The sequence below is a fragment of the Diabrotica virgifera genome, chromosome 5, assembly GCF_917563875.1.
Source record: "Diabrotica virgifera virgifera chromosome 5, PGI_DIABVI_V3a".
Classification (NCBI taxonomy): domain Eukaryota; kingdom Metazoa; phylum Arthropoda; class Insecta; order Coleoptera; family Chrysomelidae; genus Diabrotica; species Diabrotica virgifera.
In genome coordinates this window covers 234,544,911-234,569,187 of record NC_065447.1, presented here as the reverse complement: position 1 = coordinate 234,569,187, position 24,277 = coordinate 234,544,911, and the positions used below count along the sequence as shown (strand labels likewise).

General features: G+C 32.9%; 2 protein-coding genes across 2 annotated transcripts in view; one reads left to right on the top strand and one right to left on the bottom strand.

The window, feature by feature from the left end:
- Nucleotides 1-24,277, top strand: part of LOC114337072 (cleavage and polyadenylation specificity factor 73) — a 45,543-nt gene that overhangs the window by 11,321 nt on the left and 9,945 nt on the right. Inside the window, exons 9-10 of the mRNA XM_050650878.1 lie at nt 10,242-10,371; nt 11,234-11,409. Coding sequence (XP_050506835.1) covers nt 10,242-10,371; nt 11,234-11,409 — 306 coding nt within the window. The remainder of the gene's footprint in view (nt 1-10,241; nt 10,372-11,233; nt 11,410-24,277) is intronic.
- On the bottom strand, nt 751-7,497 carry LOC114337075 (delta(24)-sterol reductase-like). The gene is made up of 2 exons (XM_050650880.1): nt 7,333-7,497; nt 751-3,799 (listed from the first exon to the last, which is right to left on the bottom strand). Exon 2 carries the CDS (start codon nt 3,797-3,799, stop codon nt 2,186-2,188), a length of 1,614 nt encoding a protein of 537 aa, XP_050506837.1. The 5' UTR covers nt 7,333-7,497; the 3' UTR covers nt 751-2,185.

Below are 24,277 nucleotides of genomic sequence, written 5' to 3'. Positions count from 1 at the left end.
ACTCAACACCTTCGAAAGGAAAGTACTGAGGAGAATACTAGGACCTGTGAGGGAAAAACGGAATCTTCAGAAGTCGATACAACAACGAGCTTTATCAACTTTATAACGAAACACCCCTGTCAGACTTCATTAGAATACAACGATTGCAATGGGCCGGACATGTAATAAGAATGGGAGAGGATAGGCTACCAAAAAGAACACTGAACGCTAGAATGCAGGGAAAGAGACCGGTTGGAAAGCCATGAAAGCGCTGGGAAGACACAGTAAACAGCGACGCACATGCCCTTTTAGGAGTCCGTGTATGGAGAAGAGCAGCCACAGACAAACAAGGGTGGAGGCAAAGGCCCATTTTGGACTGTAGTGCCGTAAAAGAAGAAGAAGTGTGCAAAGTACGGATTGTTATGACGGTCGCCAATATTTGAAACAGATAAGCACTACAAGAAAAAGAAGATACTGCTCGCAAATCAATTTTCAGATTTTAGAAAGTAGTTGCGACATATATAGTTATTTCATACATTTCAAACCTCCCTCACAAGAAAACACAAAGTGGCATCCTTTTTGGCAAATTGTTTTTAATCTGTTTTCTTTGTTTTCTTTCTGGCCTAGCTCTAGCAGCTACCATCTTATATTTTTTTCTTTTCCTTCAATTTCAAGATCCAAAGAACCAACCCCACATCTCTTCCGATTCTGAGCAACGCGTCCTCGTTCTTTTTGCGTTACACATTTGTGTGTTATAATAACAAGGAAGGATAATTTTAAGGAAAACATTTATTTTAATAAAATATATTACAGTACAAAAATAATGAGTTGTATAATAAACACCAACTTGCGTAATCCAGTAAACAAATGAAGACTACTAATTGTTGATAAATATGCTAATAACAACATTAACAATAAATTACCAAACGTGTGTACAACGTGAACTTTAATTTGTACTTGAAAATGTGTTCATAGCTGAAAATTCACATACAGGATAGCGAGAAAGTATGGAAACACGGTAATTTCTCGGAAACCGCTGGAACGATTTTTATAGTTTTTGGTGGTTAAGGGTATTCTATTGCGGCCGATATCACAGTGGTAATTACATTGTTGTCAAATTTTCCGTTTGTCTGGAAATCGAATGAACTTCCTTATTTTAAATGAAACACCCTGTATATTTTTTACGCTTTAAAGTCTTTAAGAAATACTGATTATTTTTCATGTTATATTCCCTATACCTAAATGCCATAATTTCGGAGATATTGCTACATTTATTAAAAAAAAATTATACAAATTATAAAAATCAATTTTTTCGGCCCACATAGATATTATTTTAGGTTCTTTGGATCAGCAGGAATAAAAATGGTCTGTTGTAATTTTCCTCTAAAGTTAATAATTTCCGAGTTATAAACAATTTAAAACTGAAAAAAATCAAAAAGTGACGATTTTCTAGGTTCAAAAACACAAGTAAAAAATATTATTTTTGAAACTACGGAAGTACCTAAATTCAAGTTCAAAGCTTATTGTATCAGCTACCGGTAAATGATTTGTCTTATTTCCTTTTAAAACATTGTGTTTTAGTTTGTAATGCCCGTCCTCTCACATGCGATTCATTAACAATAAAAAAAACAATGTTTTAAATTAAAACATGCCAAACATTGTTATAGAGAGCTGATAGAAGGTTTGAGCTTGAATTTAGGTACTTCGTTATTCTAAAAATTATTTTTTTACTTGTGTTTTTGAACCTTGAAAATCGTCATTTCTTCGATTTTTTTAGTTTTAAATTGTTTATAACTCGGAAATGATTAACTTTAGAGCAAAATTACAACAGACCTGTTTTGTTCCTACTGATCCAAAGAAACTAAAATAATATCTACCGGGCGGAAAAAATTTATTTTTATAATTTGTTTATTTTTTTTTTAATAAATCTAGCAATAACTCCGAAATTATGGAATTTAGGTATAGGGAATATAATATGAAAAATAATCAGTATTTCTTAAGTACTTCAAAGCGTAAAAAATATAAAGGGTGTTCCATTTAAAATAAGAAAGTTCATTAGGTTTCCAGAAAAACAGAAAATTTGACAACAATGTAATTACCACTATAATATCGGTCGCATTAGAATATCCTTAAACACTTATCGTTCTAGCTGTTTCCGAGAAATTACCGTGTTTACATACTTTCTCGCTACGCTGTATAATAAAAACTAATTCAGTTCGCACTGCCTACCTATTTCAAAAACATCAATCTCAGGCTTCACTTTATCATACAAATGCGGAAAAGCGTCTTCAGCATGATATTTCTTTCTAACCACTTCGTACAAACTTAAATCAAACATTTCTTCAAACTCTTCTCTATTCATAAAAATGTCGGCGTAGAGGAAAGAAAATCCTCCAACGTCTCGCGTGAATTTTTCCATTTCTCTCATGGTTTTCACGGGATTGTATTTTTCTTTACGTTTTACAAAACCAGGAACACCGTAGATACCGAGATCATTGTATATTGCGTAATCTGTTCCTTCTACAAGATCTTGCTTCCTAGGTTGTTTCAGTTGGCCAGATTTTGGACCGTGATCGTATACCTTGCATGGATATACTAAAAGCGGGTAAGTATCGAACAGTTTTTCAGAAATGGCTATCTGATCCTCTAATTTTCTAATGGGTAGAACAATATCTTGGAATACTTGCTTCATAAACGTGAAATTTCTTATCCCCGGTGTCGTTGTAAATTTCAAGAAAGCTGGTTTAGGCGGCAAAAGCCAACCAAATAACAACCTGAACAGAGGATTATTTCCGAAAGGTATCATAGATTCTACCACCCAAAATATTGCTCTGTTGTGACGTAACAAATACTCTCTAAGAGGGATCAGTTCGGTGTGCTTTCCTTTTTTGAGAAAAGACTCTACGTATTTGTAAAACCATGGTTTGTACCAACTCGTAACTGTATTAATTGGCAAATTGGGGTCATAATCGGAGTAATCTCCTGTCATTATAACAGCTTCATTGCGACTAAATATAGTAGCTTCTACATAATCTGCAACGGGGTAATCAGCTCCGTTATCACCAGATACCAGTCTAATCATATCACAGTAATTATCCTCTCCCTTTACGGGAATGTAACTCATTTTTATATAGGGTTTGATTTTAACAATCTTAAGAGTAAGAGCTACTAGGAACCCTAAGCTTCCGTGTGACCAAGGAAGGCATTTATACAGATCTTCATGTTCTTCACTAGAAGCTGTTACTAGACTACCATCTCCTAACACTACATCATAAGAGACGATATTTTCATGGTATAAACCAACTTTGTGAGAGTGGGTTGTCATTCCTGTGCCCATGGCAAGTCCACCAACAGTTGCATCTGCTATTTCCAAAGTTACAGCTAGGGTGTACCCTTTTGGTACGAGATATTTAGTAATCTCGCCTACACTCATCATCGGTTCCACCTTAACCGTCAAATTTTTCTCGTCTAATTCTAATACATCGTAAAGATCTACGTTGACTTGATGACACAGGTCCTTCCTGAAGAAAGTTAGCGATAAGCTCTGCCAGTTTGGTCTCGAGGTACATAGTAATTTTCTATCTTGCTTGGGTAGTTTGTTCCATTGCTGCACCTGTTGTTGTACTCTTCTTACACGTTGGTCGTGGTCTTGGTCACCACTGAACAGATAGCGGTATATCTGCTTACGTAGATTAAGCAGCAGATCGAAAATAAAGCTGGCTGGCAAACAGAAAAATAGGACGACCAAGCCTCTATTTTTTTCAAGCATGTCTATACCTTTATCCTTCCATGATCTATCTTGCGTTGTCTGGTCGCCCATCTGCAATGAAAAGTAGAAGATAAGAATAAAATATACGAAAAAATTACGGTAATATAAAAAGAGGCTTTTGTCGAAAAAAAGTCGATTTCATACCCACAAGCTGAAATTTGTTTTATTTGATAGATTATGGTGCCAATATGCTGTTCAAAAGTTTACCGAAAATTTTCCATGGCAATTTTTCGGTAATTTGGGTTATTTTAAGACAAAAGGTATTCCTGTGAGTTTTTCGTAAAATGCTTACTTTAAGTGTAACATGCAAATAAACAGTTAAAATGCCGAAAAACTCCATTTTAGCGTTTTTCAAGGCCATTTTTCAATAGGTTGTACATCGAAATTAGCAAAACATGAGATGAAGGCTAAGTCAAGTAAAAGTTTCAAAATGCTCAATTCCATTTTGATTTTATATTGCAAAAGTTAGTTTAAAATATCCATAAACAAATTGATATACCGTTGCGTTTCGGAATATCCACGACGAACTTCTGAACTTAACGTTCGAAACACATTGTTTCTTTCTCATCCACACAGCGCCCGTTTAACCAGGGGTCTTTTCGGGGGGCGGTTGAAGGTTCCTGGGCGGTACGCGGGAAGCGCGTGCTGTTTCGAAATTATATGGTTATGGTAAAATAAAATTTGCATACAAATCCACATGATTGTTCCACTACTGGAACTATTGTCAGAATATGATCCATTTTTAAATGATCATATTAATAAACGAGCCAATTTAGGTAAGGGCAAAACGTCATATCTACCAAAAGATATATGGAATTACTGAATATTTTGTCCAATCGAGTCATTGATGAAATTGTTAGGCAAATTAAGGCAAACAAATACTATTTTATAAGTGTAGATTCGTTACCTCGACACCGTAAGGTACAAGAGGACGGCTTAAAGAAAAAAAGAAAGAAAGAAGTGTAGATTTAACACCTGACATAACACAACATGACCAACTTACAGTGATTTTGAGATATTGTAACAATAAAGGGAATCCCGTGGAAAGATTCGTGGGATTTTGTAAAAATACTGGGCATAGCTCACAAGAACTTGAGGAAACAGTTATTGGAATGTTAGAGTCTTTGAAATTAGATATTAAGAACTGTAGAGACCAGTCTTACGACAATGCCAGTAATATGAGTGGCAAGTATTCTGGTTTGAAAGCACGTATTAAAAATTACAATGATTTAGCTCTCTTTGTGCTGTATGCTGCCCACTCTTTAAATTTGGTTGTCCAAAATGCAGCAGATTGTTGTTTGGAAACAACATCTTTTTTATGTTCGTACAAGCTATCTACAATTTTTTCTCCGTGTCTACACACCATGTGGGAGTTATTGTCCCGTGCAATAAAGGATTCGCCTGAGTCGGAGCAGACATTGTTACCTAAAAGAGTGAATACAACCCGTTGGTCTTCTAGTTTTGATGCCGTAAAAGCGTTAAAAAGCAATTACGGTTTGATTGAAATGTCAACGGATATAAATGAGAAAAATGTAGTAAGAGTTGAAGCAGCTTCTCTATCGGAAAAACTTGATTTGTTGGAAAACAGAATAATTTTATCATTCTGGATTGACGTTTTAAGGTGAATAAAGCAGTACAAAAGGAAAATATGGATTTAAGCCTAACCGCTCATCTGGTATCATCTTTAACAGATTACTTTGATTTCATACGTGGTCGCTTTGATCACTCCGATGCCTTAGGAATGTTGTTAACAGGGAACGAAAAGTATGCTGAGAAGAGGATTAATTATCAAAAAAAATTGCAATTAGGAGAAAAGAATTAGGCAAAAGAGTAGGCAAGTTTAAGCCAAAAAGAAAAAGTGCGAATACAATGTGATGTTTTTATAACAGACAATCTTAAGTCGGAGATTATTGGCCGATGTGAGAGTTATAAATCTTGTTCAAGAGCATTTGAATTTTTGTTTAAACTAAAAATTACGGAAGATGAAGATATTTTTAGATCGGCAACCGAATTACAACAAAAATACATGGAGGATTTGGACGAGTATTTTCTCCAAGAATGTGTTCATTTAAAGCATGTGTTAGCGTCTCTTCCCCAATTAAAAATATACACTCCTAGAATTTGTACATGTTTTATACGAAAATAAACTAGTTAATATCTTCATTCCCAAACGTTAATATTTTTTTCTCCATAATGGTCGCAAATGCAAGTGGCGAACGCTCTCTTACGACACAAAAAAGGGTAAAGACCTACTTAAGAAATGCAATTTCCCAAGAAAATTTGAACTCCTTATCAGTTTTATCCCTTAACGAGGACCTGCTAACTGAATTAAATATAAATGATATCATCGAAAACTTCGCTTCAGTAAAAGCAAGAAAACAAGCTTTTCAATAGTAAAGGTATTTGATTTACCTCATGTTACCTGTTTGAATGTTATTAGGTACAGTATTTCTCATGATCATTTTTCAGTGCGTAACAAATGATAGGAAAAAGGGTAAGTCGGTGATAATACACATTTATGACATTTATTCTAACATGACATTTTAGTTAAATCTGACAGTTGTCACATTTTATTTTCAATTTGGAATAAAAACAAATCAAAAGTGTTTCTTGCATTTATAAAATGGTATTTTCTTTGATTTGTATAGTCTTATAAATTATACAGATTATATTTGTAATATTATTATCTAATTTAAAAAAAAATTATTTTTTATTATGGCGCCATCTATCGACAACTAGAATAACTAGAATAAATGTTATAAAAATGTCACCGACGAAATGTAATCACCGATGTGCCTTTTTTTCTGTCACATACAATTTAATGCGTTAGAAAGAAATCGAAAAACTGTGACGCACTGAAAGATGATCATGAGAAATACTGTACATTTTTATTTTACTTTTTGAAGTTCGCCCTTAATTATTTTCTTGTATATTGTTAGTATTCATTTAAGTTTGAAACCAAAAAAAGTTGTAATTGTTTTCCTTATTTTAATAAACTTTTATTCAAAATATATTTTGTTGAATTGAAATAAAGTTAAGAAATATTTTTGAGCCTGGGCGTGGCATACGTATCAGCAACGGGCGACAAACTGTTAAACCGGCACTGCATCCACATGCTGAATCTAATTTTAATCGAAAGAATATTATGCTACAATATTACAGTTTACAAAATTTATCCAAACTTTACAAAGGCATTTTTAATTGTTTATTTGCATTTTACGCTTCAATTAAGCATTTTACGAAAAATTATAAAAATAACTTTGGTCTTAAAGTAATTCAAATTATTAAAAAAATTGAAGCGTTTCGAATTGAAGTGAAAGTTCCGTTTCTCGGAATGTTAGTCACTATCGATTAGAACACAGATAATAATATTAATAATGAAATTAAACAAAATTAAAAGCTGTAGGTAAATGTCGAAAATATCCCATAATGATTATTTAAAAATTTCGTTTTCCTTAACAAGAAACATTACTTTATTATCGCTAATTTACAAACTGCGACAACATAACCTCCAATAATTAGATGTAGATTAAACTTTAGTGTATATTTTATTACCTTGTTACAATTACTAAAATATTACTTACATTAGGAAGGAAGGATATACCAATTTTCTCAATGTCCAGCCACTTTTGATATCTTAATTCTTGTTTTAACACATTTCCAGTCAAACTAAGAATGTTTATCAGTTTTCACAATATTCACTTGACCTTCAACTTGTAATGAGTTAATTGACTCCACATATTTTTAAAATAATGTAATCATTAATTACCAAAGCAATTTAAATATATACTAGGTGTAAAAACTTTTTAGATAATTAATTTCATATGGAAATATACAGTGGCGGATCTAGGGGTATAGAATTTTATTATTCCAGATTTAAGCCAAAAGATTATCTCTCCTTGCAAGAGAAAAATTTACTTAGAAAATTTACCCAGATACTGACCCATTGTTACAGTTAAAAATCCATTAAAAAGTTTTCGAAGTTAATTATTGATATAAATTATATTAATAATTGTATTAAATAAACAAGTTTAAGCCATTTTATTTGCAGTTTATATACCTCCGACTAATATGTATCTCTTTAGACCTTGCACATAACGAATACGCCTCCTAATAGTAGGCAACCAATTATTCAGCCGCGTACTATTAAGGAACTACATTTGTCTTTATAGATTTTATTGTAATCGACAGTAGTTGATAATTATATAAAATTAATGAATTATACAGTGTGTCCACGGATGGGGTGCCCAAGAGGAAAAACTTTTTGATTTTCAATTTTAGCGAAAAATGTCATTCTTGATAAAAAGTTTTGCTTTTTCTAAAACCCCATAAAATGAAATAAAATTCAAGTTTTTCAAATCCTGCTTAATTTTATAGCCAATTTTATGTAAAACCCTATAAATTTTTGAACTAAGTTCGAAATTGTAACAATAATAACGTGGAAGAACAACCCTTTCGCTTCTCTGAATTATGAAGCCAGACTTTGTCGTTCTCCTTGAATCATCAAATTATTTATTTATTAAATAATTATTAATCCAATAATTTTAATAATGAAATTTAATACAAGATAAATTCTTTAATGAACGCTTAACAATGTCGAAAAAAAATGACAATTCGCAAATTATTTATCGGAGTTGACAGTTACTAAGCTACATTGTGGCTTGGCAACACTAGATTATTGTTACGATTTCGAACTTAGTGCAAAAATTTATAGGGATTTACATAAAATTGGCTACAAAATTAAGCAGGATTTGAAAAACGTGAATTTTATTTCGTTTTATGGGGTTTTAGAACAAGCAAAACTTTTTATCAAGAATGACATTTTTCGCTAAAATTGAAAATAAAAAAGTTTTTCCTCTTAGGCACCCCAACCGTGGACACACTGTATAAAAATAAAGGTCGTAGAAAAAGTATAGTATTGTACTTGCATGTAATGGCTATTACTCACTCTGATGAATTAAGACACTCGCCTTCGGCTCGTGTCGCAAACTTCATCATCGTGAGTAATAGCCATCATTACATGCTCGTTGAATAATATGCTATTTAGTCCAGAAAGACACTGCGCATCCGCTAGGAAAATATTCTGATTCGGATTTTTTGCACAATCTTACTCAACTTTTAACAAATTTGCATGTTGCCAGGACCAAAAGTTAGTCAAAAATTTTTTAAACGTTTTTTTTTTGTTTTTTTTTCTTAAAATAATTTTTTTTGCATGGAACAATTTTTTTTTAGGTTTTTTGGATCATTCCAAACAGAAAAAGTCTGTAGTGACTTTTCTCTAAAGTTGATAGTTTTTGACATATAAGCGATTAAAAATTGAAAAATTGCGAAATCGGCCATTTTTAACCCTCAAAAACTATGTGAAAAACTACAAATTTGAATGTTGCCAAGGTAGGTAGATATTCTTTAAACATCGATTGATGAAATCCCAAAGAGTTTTTTGCAATACAATATTCAAAACTCCTTTGTTTTTTAATTGCTAATCAAGCGTGCGCGACACTATTTTCCACCGTTGCATGTGTACTTATACAGTATGGTGCAAATGAAAGGAATAAATTTGTTATTTCGTAAACCGGCGACTTTAAGGAAAAATCCCGAAACAGGTCGATTTTTATTTTTAAGTTATGATATTGTGGCATATATAGTATACTAGTGACGTCATCCATCTGGATGAAGATGGATGACGTCAGCTAGCTCATTTGAAGAACCTTTCAAATGAGCTAGCACACGACCCCTATTCTCATTTAAAAAAATCATCGATTACGTCATCACGCCCAGATGGATGACGTCTCTAGTATACCATATATGCCACAATATCATAACTTAAAAATAAAAGTCGACCTGTTTCGGGATTTTTCCTTAAAGTCGCCGGTTTACGAAATAACGAATTTATTCCTTTCATTTGCACCATACTGTATACACATGCAACGGTGGAAAATAGTGTCGCGCACGCTTGATTAGCAATTAAAAAACAAAGGAGTTTTGAATATTACATTGCAAAAAACTCTTCGGGATTTCATCAATCGATGTTTAAAGAATATCTACCTACCTTGGCAACATTCAAATTTTCAGTTTTTCACATAGTTTTTGAGGGTTAAAAATGGCCGATTTCGAAATTTTTCAATTTTTAATCGCTTATATGTCAAAAACTATCAACTTTAGAGAAAAGTCACTAAAGACCTTTTCTGTTTGGAATGATCCAAAAAATCTAAAAAAAAATTGTTCCATACAAAAAAAATAATTTTAGGAAAAAAGAACAAAAAAAAAACGTTTAAAAATTTTTTGACCAACTTTTGGTCCTGGCAACATGCAAATTTGTTAATAGGGATCCTTTTTGAGTAAGATTGTGCAAAAAATCCGAATCAGAATATTTTTCCTAGCGGATGCGCAGTGGCTTTCTGGACTAATTGAACTAAATATAGTTACATGATTTGTATCACATTAACCTCAACTCGGATGAGGATCTTAAATAATCAAAAAATTTTGTTTACAGGGAATTGACCATTTTGAAGATATCGGACCATGTGTTATTATGGCTTCTCCTGGTATGATGCAAAGTGGCCTATCAAGAGAATTATTCGAGAATTGGTGTACGGATTCCAAAAACGGAGTCATAATAGCAGGTAATGTATTAAATATTTTCTCTTTAATCGCACAGCAACAATATTGTAACGTGAATGTATGTGCAAAAAAAAACAAAATACATGACTGTATCAAAATGTAAGACCGTAAAGTCAGTGGCAGATAAAAAATGAATACCAAATTCGAAATAAACTCTTCGCGGCTTATCGGATCGTCACGTAATCGGAAAGCAGACATGAAATGTCAGTTTCACATTCACATTTTACATTGAAGGTCAACATTATTGGAACATAAGAACATGATTTGCACCAAAATTTGAATGAGTTGCTGTCAAAAATATCTTACCCTTGAAAAGGGTTTTGAAGACACAAGTTGAACTCTCACTACATGCTGCTCAGCGAAAAATGAATTAGATCGAGAAGATATCCCTTTTTATGGAGAAATATTTACAGAGGCGAAATGGTGTTAATTCGTCTCTGTGTGACCGCATTAGACAGATCTGTTAAGGTGGTCCGTAACGGCATATTTTCGGCACTTCTTTGAAATACTAGTTATTATATTTGCAAACAGAAATCACAGCCAACTTTAAGCAAAACAATGGTAGTTCTGACGAGAATTGTAGAATAGCACCCAAGCGGTATTTTTTGAGAAGGTTTTATTACAACTAAGTACAGATGAAGGTATTACTAAGTATTCTTAACAAAATAATTTCATAGAAAGATACATATTTATAAAATTAAAAATGTACGTACAGTGTGAAATCTTTCTAGTATTTTGTTCATAATGATGAAGTTGTCTCTTTTATTTATATTTAATTCTCAATAAAGGGAAAAAATTTCATTATTATTCAATTAATAAACTTCTATTTGGCAGATAAATATATTAATATCTAAATATTTGTAGGTTATTGTGTAGAAGGAACTTTAGCGAAAACTATATTGTCCGAACCAGAAGAAATAACTACGATGCTTGGACAAAAGCTACCCCTTAAGATGTCTGTAGATTATATATCATTTTCGGCTCATACGGATTACCAACAAACTAGTGAATTTATCAGAATGTTGAAACCTCCACACGTGGTAAGTTAAAAAAAAAGAATGTTAAGGAGTTATTCTTCTTTATCACTATTTAAATACATCGATTTTAAAAATGTATTCAAAATTACCTATTTTTCTTAACTCATCATCATCATTCTCTTTGCCTTATCCCTATGCGGGGTCGGCTTCTATAATTGCATTTCTCCACACAATTCTATCGTGGGTCATATCAATATTAATCCCCTTTACCAACATGTCCTGCCTAATCGTTTCCCCCACGTCTTCTTTGGTCGCTCTCCTACTCCTTCCAGGAATCTGCACTTCAGCTACTCTTCGTATTGGATGATTAACGTCTCGACGTTGAACATGACCAAACCATCTCAACCGATGCTCTCTCATTTTGGCATCAATTGGTGCCACACCTAGACTTCCCCTAATATACTCATTTTTAATTTTATCCTTTCTTGTCACTCCACTCATCCATCTAAGCATTCTCATCTCCGCCACACGCATTCGTTGTTCCTTTTTCTTGTTCTCTGCCCAACATTCAGTTCCGTACATCATAGCCGGTCTTATGGCTATTGTATAGAATTTTCCTTTCAGCTTCATTGGAACTTTTCTGTCACACAACACACCACTCGCTTCCTTCCACTTCATCCATCCAGCCCTAATTCTAGTGCATGCATCTCCATCTATTTCTCCATTACTCTGTAATACCGATCCCAGGTACTTAAAACTATTGCTTTTTACAATCGGTTCACCATCCAAAGATATCATTTTATTTGTAGTAACTCCATCTTTAAATGAACATTCCAAATACTATGTCTTTGTCCTACTAAGTTTTAAACCTTTTTCCTCCAGAGCTCGTGTCTACTGTTCCAGTTTTTGTTCTAAGTCTCTTTCACTATTTCCTACTAGCACGACATCATCAGCATACATTAAGCACCGTGGAATGTTACCCTGTAGTTTCGCTGTTATCTGGTCCAAAACTAATGAGAATAAATACGGACTAAGCACCGAGCCTTGGTGCAATCCTACTTTCACATGAAATTTATCAGTCTCTCCCACACCTGTCCTAACACTAGTCGTTACTCCCTCATACAAATCCCTCACAATCTTTACATATGCACCAGGGACTCCTTTCTTATTGAGTGCCCACCACAGAATCTCTCGAGGAACTCTATCATATGCTTTCTCAAGATCAATGAATACCATATGAGCGTTTGTTTCTTTACTCCTGTATTTTTCCATCAACTGCCTTATAATATAATGAAAATTGCGTCTATTGTTGATCGGCCCTGCATAAAGCCAAAGTGATTCTCGGATATGTCGGTCTCTTCACGTATCCGTCTATCAATTACTCTCTCCCATATTTTCATGGTGTGGCTAAGCAGTTTTATAGCCCTGTAGTTTGTGCACTGCTGTATATCTCCCTTGTTTTTGTAGACAGGTACTAGTATACTGCTTCTCCATTCGTCTGGCATTTGTCCAACTTCCATAATTCTATTAAATAAACCTGCTAGCCACCTTGTTCCTGTCTCTCCCAGTGCTTTCCATACTTCCCCAGGAATATCATCTGGTCCTACCGCTTTTCCTTTCTTTATTTTTTGAAGCGCTTGAGCCACTTCCTCGTTTGTTATTTTGGTGACCATTGCTGCTACTGTCTCCGTTGACTCCACAGGCTGTCTGTCAAATTCTTCATTTAAGAAGCTGTCAAAGTGCTTTCTCCATGTCTTTTTGACATCATTTTCCTGAACTAGTATTTTATTATTTTCATCTCGGATACATCTAATCTGATTAAAATCTTTTGCTTTCTTTGCTCTCTGTTTGGGGCTATTTTATATATCTTCGTTTCGCCTTCCCTGGTATCAAGTTGATCGTATAGGTTTGAATACGCTTCTGCTTTAGCTTTTGCTACTGCTACTTTCGCTTCCTTTTTCGCGACCATATAGTTTTGAAGATCTGTGTTGTGTAACGGTCCACCCGTTATATTATCATTTTTAGCGCTGTAATTATTTTTAAAAAAATAATTATTTTCTCTTGACCTCCCATTTAAATTCTTTAATTTTTCGTAAAGGACTTCTCATGTGACGTCACACTGTACGGAACATAGTTGTTGAACCGTTCCTTGTCGTTTAATTCGTGTTCCGTGAGAGTTTGACGTTTTCCTCGCTGACTGTGGGAGGAATGAGAGGCACTTGGCCGGTGGCTGCGAGGTTGACAGGTTGGTGTTGGTGGTTAGTACCGTAAATGGCGATTAATTTCTTCGAAATTAATTTTTATTTCAACTAAGTTTGGAAGTATAGTAAAAAGTTACCACCACTTGTTTCCTGGAGTACGGGTTTCCTGGAGTAAGGATGGGAGTACCATCAGTGGAAGAGGAATAAAAAATTAACCGCCATTTGGAAGAAAACTAACCCTCATGTGATGTCGTACCCACCTTGACTACCTAGGGAAGCCACCTTGACCTTATTGCAGCTACCGCCAAGTCAAACTGGGAGTATGTTTTGGGAACAAGCTTTTTGGGGGACATTCCAGCTCCTTTTCGTCCTGCCACCTGGGCCTACGGGGGGCATGGAGGTGCATCATAGTGATGCTCATTTTCTAGGATGCAACCGCAACCTCGTTTGGGAACATTTAGTGAGGAGTTTTAGTAACTATTGGTTTTTTTTATATTTCAGACTATCTGTTAAATACACTATGTTTTTTTTTCCAGATTTAGGTTACCTCTGTTTTTTTTGACATATGTATTTGTATATTAGATTATTTGGTTCCCAAACTTTGTATCTACGGTAACTTCTTGTGCACAGGAATAAGCCTAGAGAAAATTAGGTTTTTAATACTTTATTATTGCTTTGATATTGGTTTATGTAATTCGGGTAAATTTATTTTGTAACATTACTTGCTTGTTTCCCAAATATTGTATTTATTCGCTTTATTTCGTTTGTTCGGTTACTTCGTCGTTACTTTATTTCATTGCATTTGCTCGGTTAATTTAGGTCATTTTGTCGGTATTTTTCTTAACTTCACTTCTATAACGTTTATTCATTTGTATATTTAATTTTGCTTTATTCAGTATTGTATTTTCTCTTAGTGAGGCTTGGGCCTATTTATTTGTATTATTTTCATCTTCGTCGGTTTCCTTTAGTTGTACGTAGCAGGCGTACTATAACCATTTGGTAGAAGACTTATGTAATTTTGTACCCTATATGTTAGTAAGAGGTACTTATATTTAAGTTTGTAACAGATAACATTATTGTTGTTATCTTTAAAATATATATATCTTCTTGTATAACTTATGTCATTTTAGAGTCACAGCATAATATGAACTTGCTTAACTCAGAGATTGTTAAAAATCTGGTAGTTATTTTTAATAAATATGTTTATTTATTTTGTATATCATTTATTTTTATTATTCCTTTATGTTCATTATTACAGGTTTGATATATTTAATATCTGACAGCAGTATAAGATACCTGGGAGAATGATCGAAGATCATTTTCATGGCGCCCATGATTTGTTAGATTTATTTATCTTGTTCGTCTTTAGAAATTATTCATCTTCATTCCTCTTCAGTACATTATTCTTATTTTATTATTTCATATTTTAGTCATTATTACTATCTACATAGAGCTACTGTTCTTCGACAGGCATGCAAACGAGCCGTATCCATCCTTGAGTGTCAAGTTGCTCTCTTGCATCTATAGCTAGCCAACTCTATTCAGTTTGCCTCTGTCTCTTCCCACGTCTACTTATTATCCCTTCTAATTCCCCTTTCTTCAGTACTACTGCAAAGTAGTATTTTTTATTTTTCCTACTTCGGCTCAACCGCTGAAGCCCCTTCATTTTTATTTTCATAAGAGGCCCCAACTAGTTACCTTAGTCTATTCTTTTTCATTACTTCTGTTGGAGTATATCACTCCAACAGAAGTTCATTTTGTTACACTGGCTGCCCAATGCGTGGTGCCAACCGTTTTATGGTTCTAAGACAGTAGTTCTTTTAGTTCAATTTTCTTTTATTGGAATTTTCTGTTTTATTAACTTTTTGATATCTTTGTATATATGTTATTTCTGATTTATTTTTGTCTTTAATTTTTATTAATAATAAACAGGTAGACTTATACTGCTTCTTTTGGTTTTGGTTAGTTTATTTTTGATACCTCATTTTCAGTTATAGTGGTACAGCTCATATTTTAGTTTGAATTTTGTATTTTTATTGGAAACTTATTTGTGTATTTAGACTTAGTATACATATCTGACATATGTTCTTTTATTATGGATTTTTAGTCCTTCTACCAATGGTAGTATGTTTGCACGTACAATTAATTATTGACTATATGCATATATTTTTTTTTCTAGTGTGGTTATATTTTACACCTAACTAGAAATTATTTTCAGTATTTAGGTATTTTATTTACTTTATTGATTTGATTATTTATATGTTTTGCTGGCATTTTGATTTGTTGGTGTGTCGCTAATATTTTCTCCATATGTATATTGTCTTACAAACTTTAGATTATATTTTATATTTGTTATTTTTGATATTTGGATTGTTTGGTAAGACAGGCACACACCACAAAGCAATATCAGTCCAGAACATTAGCTTCTATACATGATACGTTGAATTCGCATGGTTCGGATGATTACAGATGGTCATCCAAATTATTTTTCTTTAATTGGTAGTGTTAAACATAACAATTATAATTATTGTATGGTAAAGTAGTTCCATTATCCATCTCAGCTTCTAGTTTTGTTAATTTTGACAATAATATTATATCAGTGTGGGTACCATAATGTACTTAATGCTTTTATAAATCAGACAGATACTTTAGGTTGAGATTTTAATATAAATTCTTTATTAGTTAGAAACATTGATACTATTTTTCTATTAAGTTCAGAAGAAGATTACCTTAACAGTGGTGTTCAGGCTAATCTCTTCTTCTGTTTGTCTTTAGCTTAGCTCAATCTTTAGTATGGTTAGAAACTTTAGTCTAATTTTTTTTACCATCTGATAATGCAGGTACCTACATACATTGCTTGATTTCATCTTTGGCTTTGTTGTTGATGACTTTTAATTTATTACTTATTAATTTAATTATTATGTAGTACTTTATGTATGAATTTAATTTTTTTTTGGTATTAGGCATGGTGCATTGTAATTATTATTATGAGTCAATGTTATTAATTGCTAATCCTGTCAGTAGGATTATACAATTAATCAGAACTTCACTTGTATTTTTGTTTAGTTTTTGCACACCTAACCCCTTAAGTTAGAAGGGTTGTTGAATTATTATATATTTATATACTTATTTGGACAGGTAAGCTCATACAAGTACTCTTGTTTAATATGGATATTATTATGGAACTGTATGATATGCACTACTTATCTCAGGTTATGTGTTATATTATTTGGAATATTTGATTACTTACTAATTTTTTTTTGATCATATTTATATCTTATTATTGAATTTGCCATATTGGAAAGATGTGGTTTTTAATTTGTTATTGGGTTACTCTATTAACATTATTTGTCTCCAATATCTTAAACACTTTATAATAATTTATATCCTTCTATCCTACACAGTATGATTCTGGAATTAGTTTGGAATTTTGATGTAAGTATGTATGAATTCTTGAGTCTTTCATATTTCTTCTTAGAAACTACTTAGTCTGTTGATGCTCAAAGTTGGTGAATACGTGGGTTCGAAATTCAGCAACTGATCACTGCTGTCCGGTTTCGTAATCTATGTCCTCATGGCAGAGTAGGCAGATGTCTTTTCATCATTACATTTCCTAAACATTTTTCTGTAATCAGTTTACTTATTTCAGTTTTTTTACAATTTAATAGGGAAGTATTTAGTTCATATTAGGCCTTTTGCTTCATAGTATGTTTGTACTTTGAGTTGATGAGTAAACATGGATAAATATCTTGCGCACTTGTTTATAAATCAATGCTTAGGCCATCCCTATACATAGTAGGTTCGTTAAGTCAGTATTTGGAGTGTTTAGACAAATGAGTTGTTCATTTGAGTATATTCCCACTTCTTTCCTTAGGCATTAGTTTTGCTATTTAGATTCTGGAATATTTCCTGAATAATTCCACGTATGTGAGAACGCATGAATTTGCAGTTTTATTTAAAATTGTGCTCGTTCTCGTCAATTTTTTTTCCTATCACTTATCATATTTTTTTTTCTTCCTATTATTTATCATAGTGCCATAGACCTTGTAAGTTCACCATTCATTCTGTTTTCTTTCTTACTTATTCTTATATTAGTACCTTATCTGAGTCTGGTTATTCTCATACATCTGTTGTAGCAACATGCTATAGTTCGCGAATACCAGCACGAATTAAGTTTATGTAGTTTCTATAATATCTTAGTCAATACACTTTAGGTATTTATCTTACTTTTGATTTAGTTAGGTTACATCTCTGTTACTTAGTCTGTTAGCAATATTTATTCTGACTTATTTTGATTACTTAGTTTGGATAGGTTCATATTACCGGATGAGGGTGTATGTAGACCTAATTTATTTATTTTGTTCAGTATTAGTTACCATTGGATCCAATAATTTAGTTTATTTAGTATTAGTAAGAATTGGTCCATAAATTTGCCTGATCGTTCTTCTTTGGATATGCTCTTATATAAATCTGGTGTCCATTGATAGTCTGATTCTGGATAAGTGTCCGATTCTTCATTTATTTTGTGTATTTGGTTGGATAGGTTCGTATTACCGGATGTGGGTGTACGTAGACCTGATCTGTTTATGTGGTTTAGTATTGGTGTGAATTGGTCCATAAATTTGCCTGGTCGTTCTTCTTTGGATATGCCTTTTATGAATCTGGTGTCCACTGATAGTTCGACTTTGGATTAAATGTCCGATTCCACATCTATTTTGGTTATTGAGTTTTGGATTCCTTTGGTATGTTTATTATTGGTATTATTTGGCATTAGTGAGAGTTGTTCCATAAATCTTCCTGATTGGTCTTCTCTGGATATACTATTATGAATCTGGTGTCCATTGTTAGTTCAATTTTGGATTAAGTGTTCAATTCTTTACTTATTTTAGTTACTGATTTTTTTTATTCACTTTGGTACATTTACTTTTGATATGGTTCGAATTGGCTCACACCTTTTCCTGGTTGTTCCGTTCTTGGATATACCCTTTATAAATCTGATGTCCATGGATAGTTCAATTTTGGTTTTAGTGCCCAATTCGACACTCAGTTATTATTATGAACTTAAGTACAATATTTAGTTTTGTTTTGACTTTTGAGCAATATATGTTAATATTTGGTAGCAGAGAGTAACATAGTAACATTTTAGTATGAGTTTGAGTCATGTATTGATTTATTTTTCCTTGACCATTAGTTTATATTTAGAAGTAATCTTGCGAATCAACGTGGATTGTTAGACTATTGTAAATTTAGTTGTTAATATTTTGAAGTTTAAAAAAAAAAATTTTTTTTTTGGTTAAAAAAATTTTTTTTCCCGAGTAGGAGGGGATTGTAACGGTCCACCCGTTATATTATCATTTTTAGCGCTGTAATTATTTTTAAAAAAATAATTATTTTCTCTTGACCTCCCATTTAAATTCTTTAATTTTTCGTAAAGGACTTCTCATGTGACGTCACACTGTACGGAACATAGTTGTTGAACCGTTCCTTGTCGTTTAATTCGTGTTCCGTGAGAGTTTGACGTTTTCCTCGCTGACTGTGGGAGGAATGAGAGGCACTTGGCCGGTGGCTGCGAGGTTGACAGGTTGGTGTTGGTGGTTAGTACCGTAAATGGCGATTAATTTCTTCGAAATTAATTTTTATTTCAACTAAGTTTGGAAGTATAGTAAAAAGTTACCACCACTTGTTTCCTGGAGTACGGGTTTCCTGGAGTAAGGATGGGAGTACCATCAGTGGAAGAGGAATAAAAAATTAACCGCCATTTGGAAGAAAACTAACCCTCATGTGATGTCGTACCCACCTTGACTACCTAGGGAAGCCACCTTGACCTTATTGCAGCTACCGCCAAGTCAAACTGGGAGTATGTTTTGGGAACAAGCTTTTTGGGGGACATTCCAGCTCCTTTTCGTCCTGCCACCTGGGCCTACGGGGGGCATGGAGGTGCATCATAGTGATGCTCATTTTCTAGGATGCAACCGCAACCTCGTTTGGGAACATTTAGTGAGGAGTTTTAGTAACTATTGGTTTTTTTTATATTTCAGACTATCTGTTAAATACACTATGTTTTTTTTTCCAGATTTAGGTTACCTCTGTTTTTTTTGACATATGTATTTGTATATTAGATTATTTGGTTCCCAAACTTTGTATCTACGGTAACTTCTTGTGCACAGGAATAAGCCTAGAGAAAATTAGGTTTTTAATACTTTATTATTGCTTTGATATTGGTTTATGTAATTCGGGTAAATTTATTTTGTAACATTACTTGCTTGTTTCCCAAATATTGTATTTATTCGCTTTATTTCGTTTGTTCGGTTACTTCGTCGTTACTTTATTTCATTGCATTTGCTCGGTTAATTTAGGTCATTTTGTCGGTATTTTTCTTAACTTCACTTCTATAACGTTTATTCATTTGTATATTTAATTTTGCTTTATTCAGTATTGTATTTTCTCTTAGTGAGGCTTGGGCCTATTTATTTGTATTATTTTCATCTTCGTCGGTTTCCTTTAGTTGTACGTAGCAGGCGTACTATAACCATTTGGTAGAAGACTTATGTAATTTTGTACCCTATATGTTAGTAAGAGGTACTTATATTTAAGTTTGTAACAGATAACATTATTGTTGTTATCTTTAAAATATATATATCTTCTTGTATAACTTATGTCATTTTAGAGTCACAGCATAATATGAACTTGCTTAACTCAGAGATTGTTAAAAATCTGGTAGTTATTTTTAATAAATATGTTTATTTATTTTGTATATCATTTATTTTTATTATTCCTTTATGTTCATTATTACAGGTTTGATATATTTAATATCTGACAGCAGTATAAGATACCTGGGAGAATGATCGAAGATCATTTTCATGGCGCCCATGATTTGTTAGATTTATTTATCTTGTTCGTCTTTAGAAATTATTCATCTTCATTCCTCTTCAGTACATTATTCTTATTTTATTATTTCATATTTTAGTCATTATTACTATCTACATAGAGCTACTGTTCTTCGACAGGCATGCAAACGAGCCGTATCCATCCTTGAGTGTCAAGTTGCTCTCTTGCATCTATAGCTAGCCAACTCTATTCAGTTTGCCTCTGTCTCTTCCCACGTCTACTTATTATCCCTTCTAATTCCCCTTTCTTCAGTACTACTGCAAAGTAGTATTTTTTATTTTTCCTACTTCGGCTCAACCGCTGAAGCCCCTTCATTTTTATTTTCATAAGAGGCCCCAACTAGTTACCTTAGTCTTTTCTTTTCTTCTTTTTTTTCCTTACTTCTGTTGGAGTATATCTTTCTTTTTACTTTCACTCCAACAGAAGTTTTCTTATTTTTGTTACAGTTGGATCTGGTTTCTTGCCACTTTTTATATAATTTTCCCTTCTCTTTTATTTTTTCTTGAACATTGTTTGACCACCACCAAGTCTCTTTATCCTCAAACTTTTTTCCTGGCGTTTTCCCCAGTATTTCAATAGCAGTCTCTCTAATACTACTGGCCATTTTTCTCCAAAACCTATTTTTCTTAACTCCGGCCCCTAATATAATTTTAGGCCATATAATACGTTAACAATAAACGGAACTGCCAACTATCCTACTAAAATGTAAATACAACAAAGTTCTCTAATTACGCTTTTTTGTCGGTAGCTCAGTATTAACCTTAATAAAATAATATCAAAAATTAAACAAAAAACGCTGGACGGAAGGGCCGCCCGAGAACTTTATCGTACCGATCTATTATCGTTATCGTACTAGATACTGGCATTCTATAAAAATAACAAAGTTACTCGTTATTTTGATATTTTAGAAACACCTTGTATACTTGAAAATATTTTATGGTTCTACGCATCATTAATTCCCGCATTTGAGAAAATGTTGGGGGACACACTATAGATTATTGCATAAATCAATAGAATATTAGTCATACTTTCATTTCAAATTAGTCCATTTTTCTGAGAAATTAATAGTTTACAATATTTGCATTTTACTGCATGGATTATAATGAAATTTTGGGAGTAGCCCAAAGCCCAATCTCCTAATTCAAAGTCTATCCTATATACTATGGCGCTTTTATCATGGGGGCGGTTCTCACCACTTCTCGGGGATAGAACATTTTTATTTTCGAATTGCATGGAGCAAAAGGAAGAATTTTAAGAAAATTTAAAAATGTGCTCTATAATTTGATCTTATTTTTTTCACCCGTCCAACTTTTTGAAAGTAGAAATAACACTATATTAAGAGGTATTGCAAAAGAAAAACAATGCATTTAAGTTCTGGTGAATGAGGGGTTAAATGTATGTACTTCTCATTTTTCCTTAAAGTACATTAGTCATATATTTTTTTGCACCATATCTCGCTTAGTTTGAATGTAACCGACATTTAACGGTGCTCGTTTTAAAGGCCTTTTCACACACTACAAAAGCATGAGCACTTTGAGCATGCACCAAAAAACAAACACTTTTTACCTACCATATCTCTTTTTGTATTATAAATAGAAAATTTACGAAGGAACGAATCTCTTTGTTATTTATAATTAAAAAAAAATTTATATAGTGTTTTTAGTTTGATGCATAATTTTTAAGGTATTCACAAAAAACCGTCCGAAAACGTGTCATTTTTAAATGAAAATGGCCAATTTTCAACTACGCATAACTCAAAAAGTATTGAGTTCTCAAAAAAAAAAAGTATAGATCAGTTTTTGCTTAAAAATAGGTTCTCTAGCCACTTCCATGCTTATTTTGACCAATAAATTTTCCACCCCCTTGAAGGGGTGGGAATTGCCCCAAGATAAAAGCGCCATAGTATATAGGGTAAATTTTGTTTCTTGAGCTATTCCCTACTTACTGTGAAAATATCAAGTACATCGATGTAGTAGGATGGAATTCGGAGCCAAATACCCTCATTGACTGCCCTATAATAATGCTCTGCTATGATCGCGTGAGAGGGGACACACACAAGATTCTAGCAAAATTTCAATTTTCTGTAACTTTTCGAGTTTTTGAGTTACAGCAACGAGTTTTATGTCATTGGAAAGATAATTTTACATTCTTTCAAAATATGTAAAAATATACAGGGCGTATGTAAAAAATTAAGATTTTTTTTTCATTTCCGGTTAAACCGGAAGCCATATTGTGGGTAAAATTTATTGTGCTAATAGATAACAAAGTATTGTATATGTCTGCCAAATATCAAATTTTAGTTTTTATTACAGAGGTAGTTACGGGCACTCGAATATTTTTTGATAAAAAATTCATAACTCCCCTCCTATGAGGAGTTAAGAAATCTGACCAATGTTATTCAATTTACCGATAGGATATCAAAAATATATCAAAAAATAAACAAATTCCTTGGAGTCATTTTTGAGAAAATTTAGTTCAAATTTATGTCAAATTTTGACCCCTTAAATATAGGCAACCCATAACTTTTTCTGAAAAACGATAATATTCTTGTTATAGCCCCATCTTTGGGCTATATAAATGTCTTTTCAAATTAATCTTAAACAAGTTTTTAGATTGGTAGGGAAATGTATCGGGTGGGCGGTCGGCCATGCTGGCCGCCATTTTGAATTTGGAAATGTCAAATTCCGTATTTCTATTTACCTATCGATGAGCTAACTTTAAGTTAAATTTCATTCGTTTCGGTCAAAATTTGCAAAAATGGGCCCCAAATAACCCCCCTATTTCGGCCCCCATTTGAGAGAATTTTTTCAAAAGCTTAGTTTCTCGACAAAATTCTCTTAAACTTACTCATACCGAATTTCATCGAAATCGGTCCAGTAGTTTTTGCTGGGCGGTGGCGACATACGTACGTACGTACATACGTACATACTTCCGACATGTTTTTTTTTATTTGCTTTTTAGACTCAAGGCTTTTCAGGGGGACTCAAAACGTCGAAAAAAAGTGAAATCTGAAAAAAAATTTTTGCACGATCCTATAACTTTATCTATTATACTCATACTGCGTATGTAGTACGATTAAGTAAAAAGGGAGACAACAACATGCTGTGTTCCCAAACGGCGGTCACCTATCCAAGTATTAACCGCGCTCAATACTGCTTGACTTCGGTGATCAGACGAGAGGACAATTTATAATCGGCCGTTGCCGATTATAAATGAAACAAAATTGATTTTTAAGTCTTTTTTACCATTTTCTTATGTCAAATTAAACTTCCGTAAACATTAATTAATAAATTATCATGTGGCATTTTTACAATTTTAACTATTTATAATGGGAAATAAGCCACAATATTATTAAAAAATGATTTTTATTAACGTTTCGACGCCCAAATCGGGTGCCGTTGTCAAAATACAAAATACTACTAACATAAACAAAAATGTTGTTGCTTAGTAAAAAAATTCTTCTAATAATTTATTTAATTTGACTCATTTATATCATATGTATCTGAATTGCCGATATAAATGAGTCAAATTAAATAAATTATTAGAAGAATTTTTTTACTAAGCAACAACATTTTTGTTTATGTTAGTAGTATTTTGTATTTTGACAACGGCACCCGATTTGGGCGTCGAAGTTAATAAAAATCATTTTTTAATAATATTGTGGCTTATTTCCCATTATAAATAGTTAAAATAATAAATTATCAGTAGTAATTGCACAAGAGCTCTGAAATTATTGAATTTTTCCCGAGTGACACTTTGACAGTTTTAATTTCACGAGCCGAAGTCGAGTGAAATTATGTCAAAGTGTCACGAGAGCAAAAATTCTATATTAATTTCAGAGG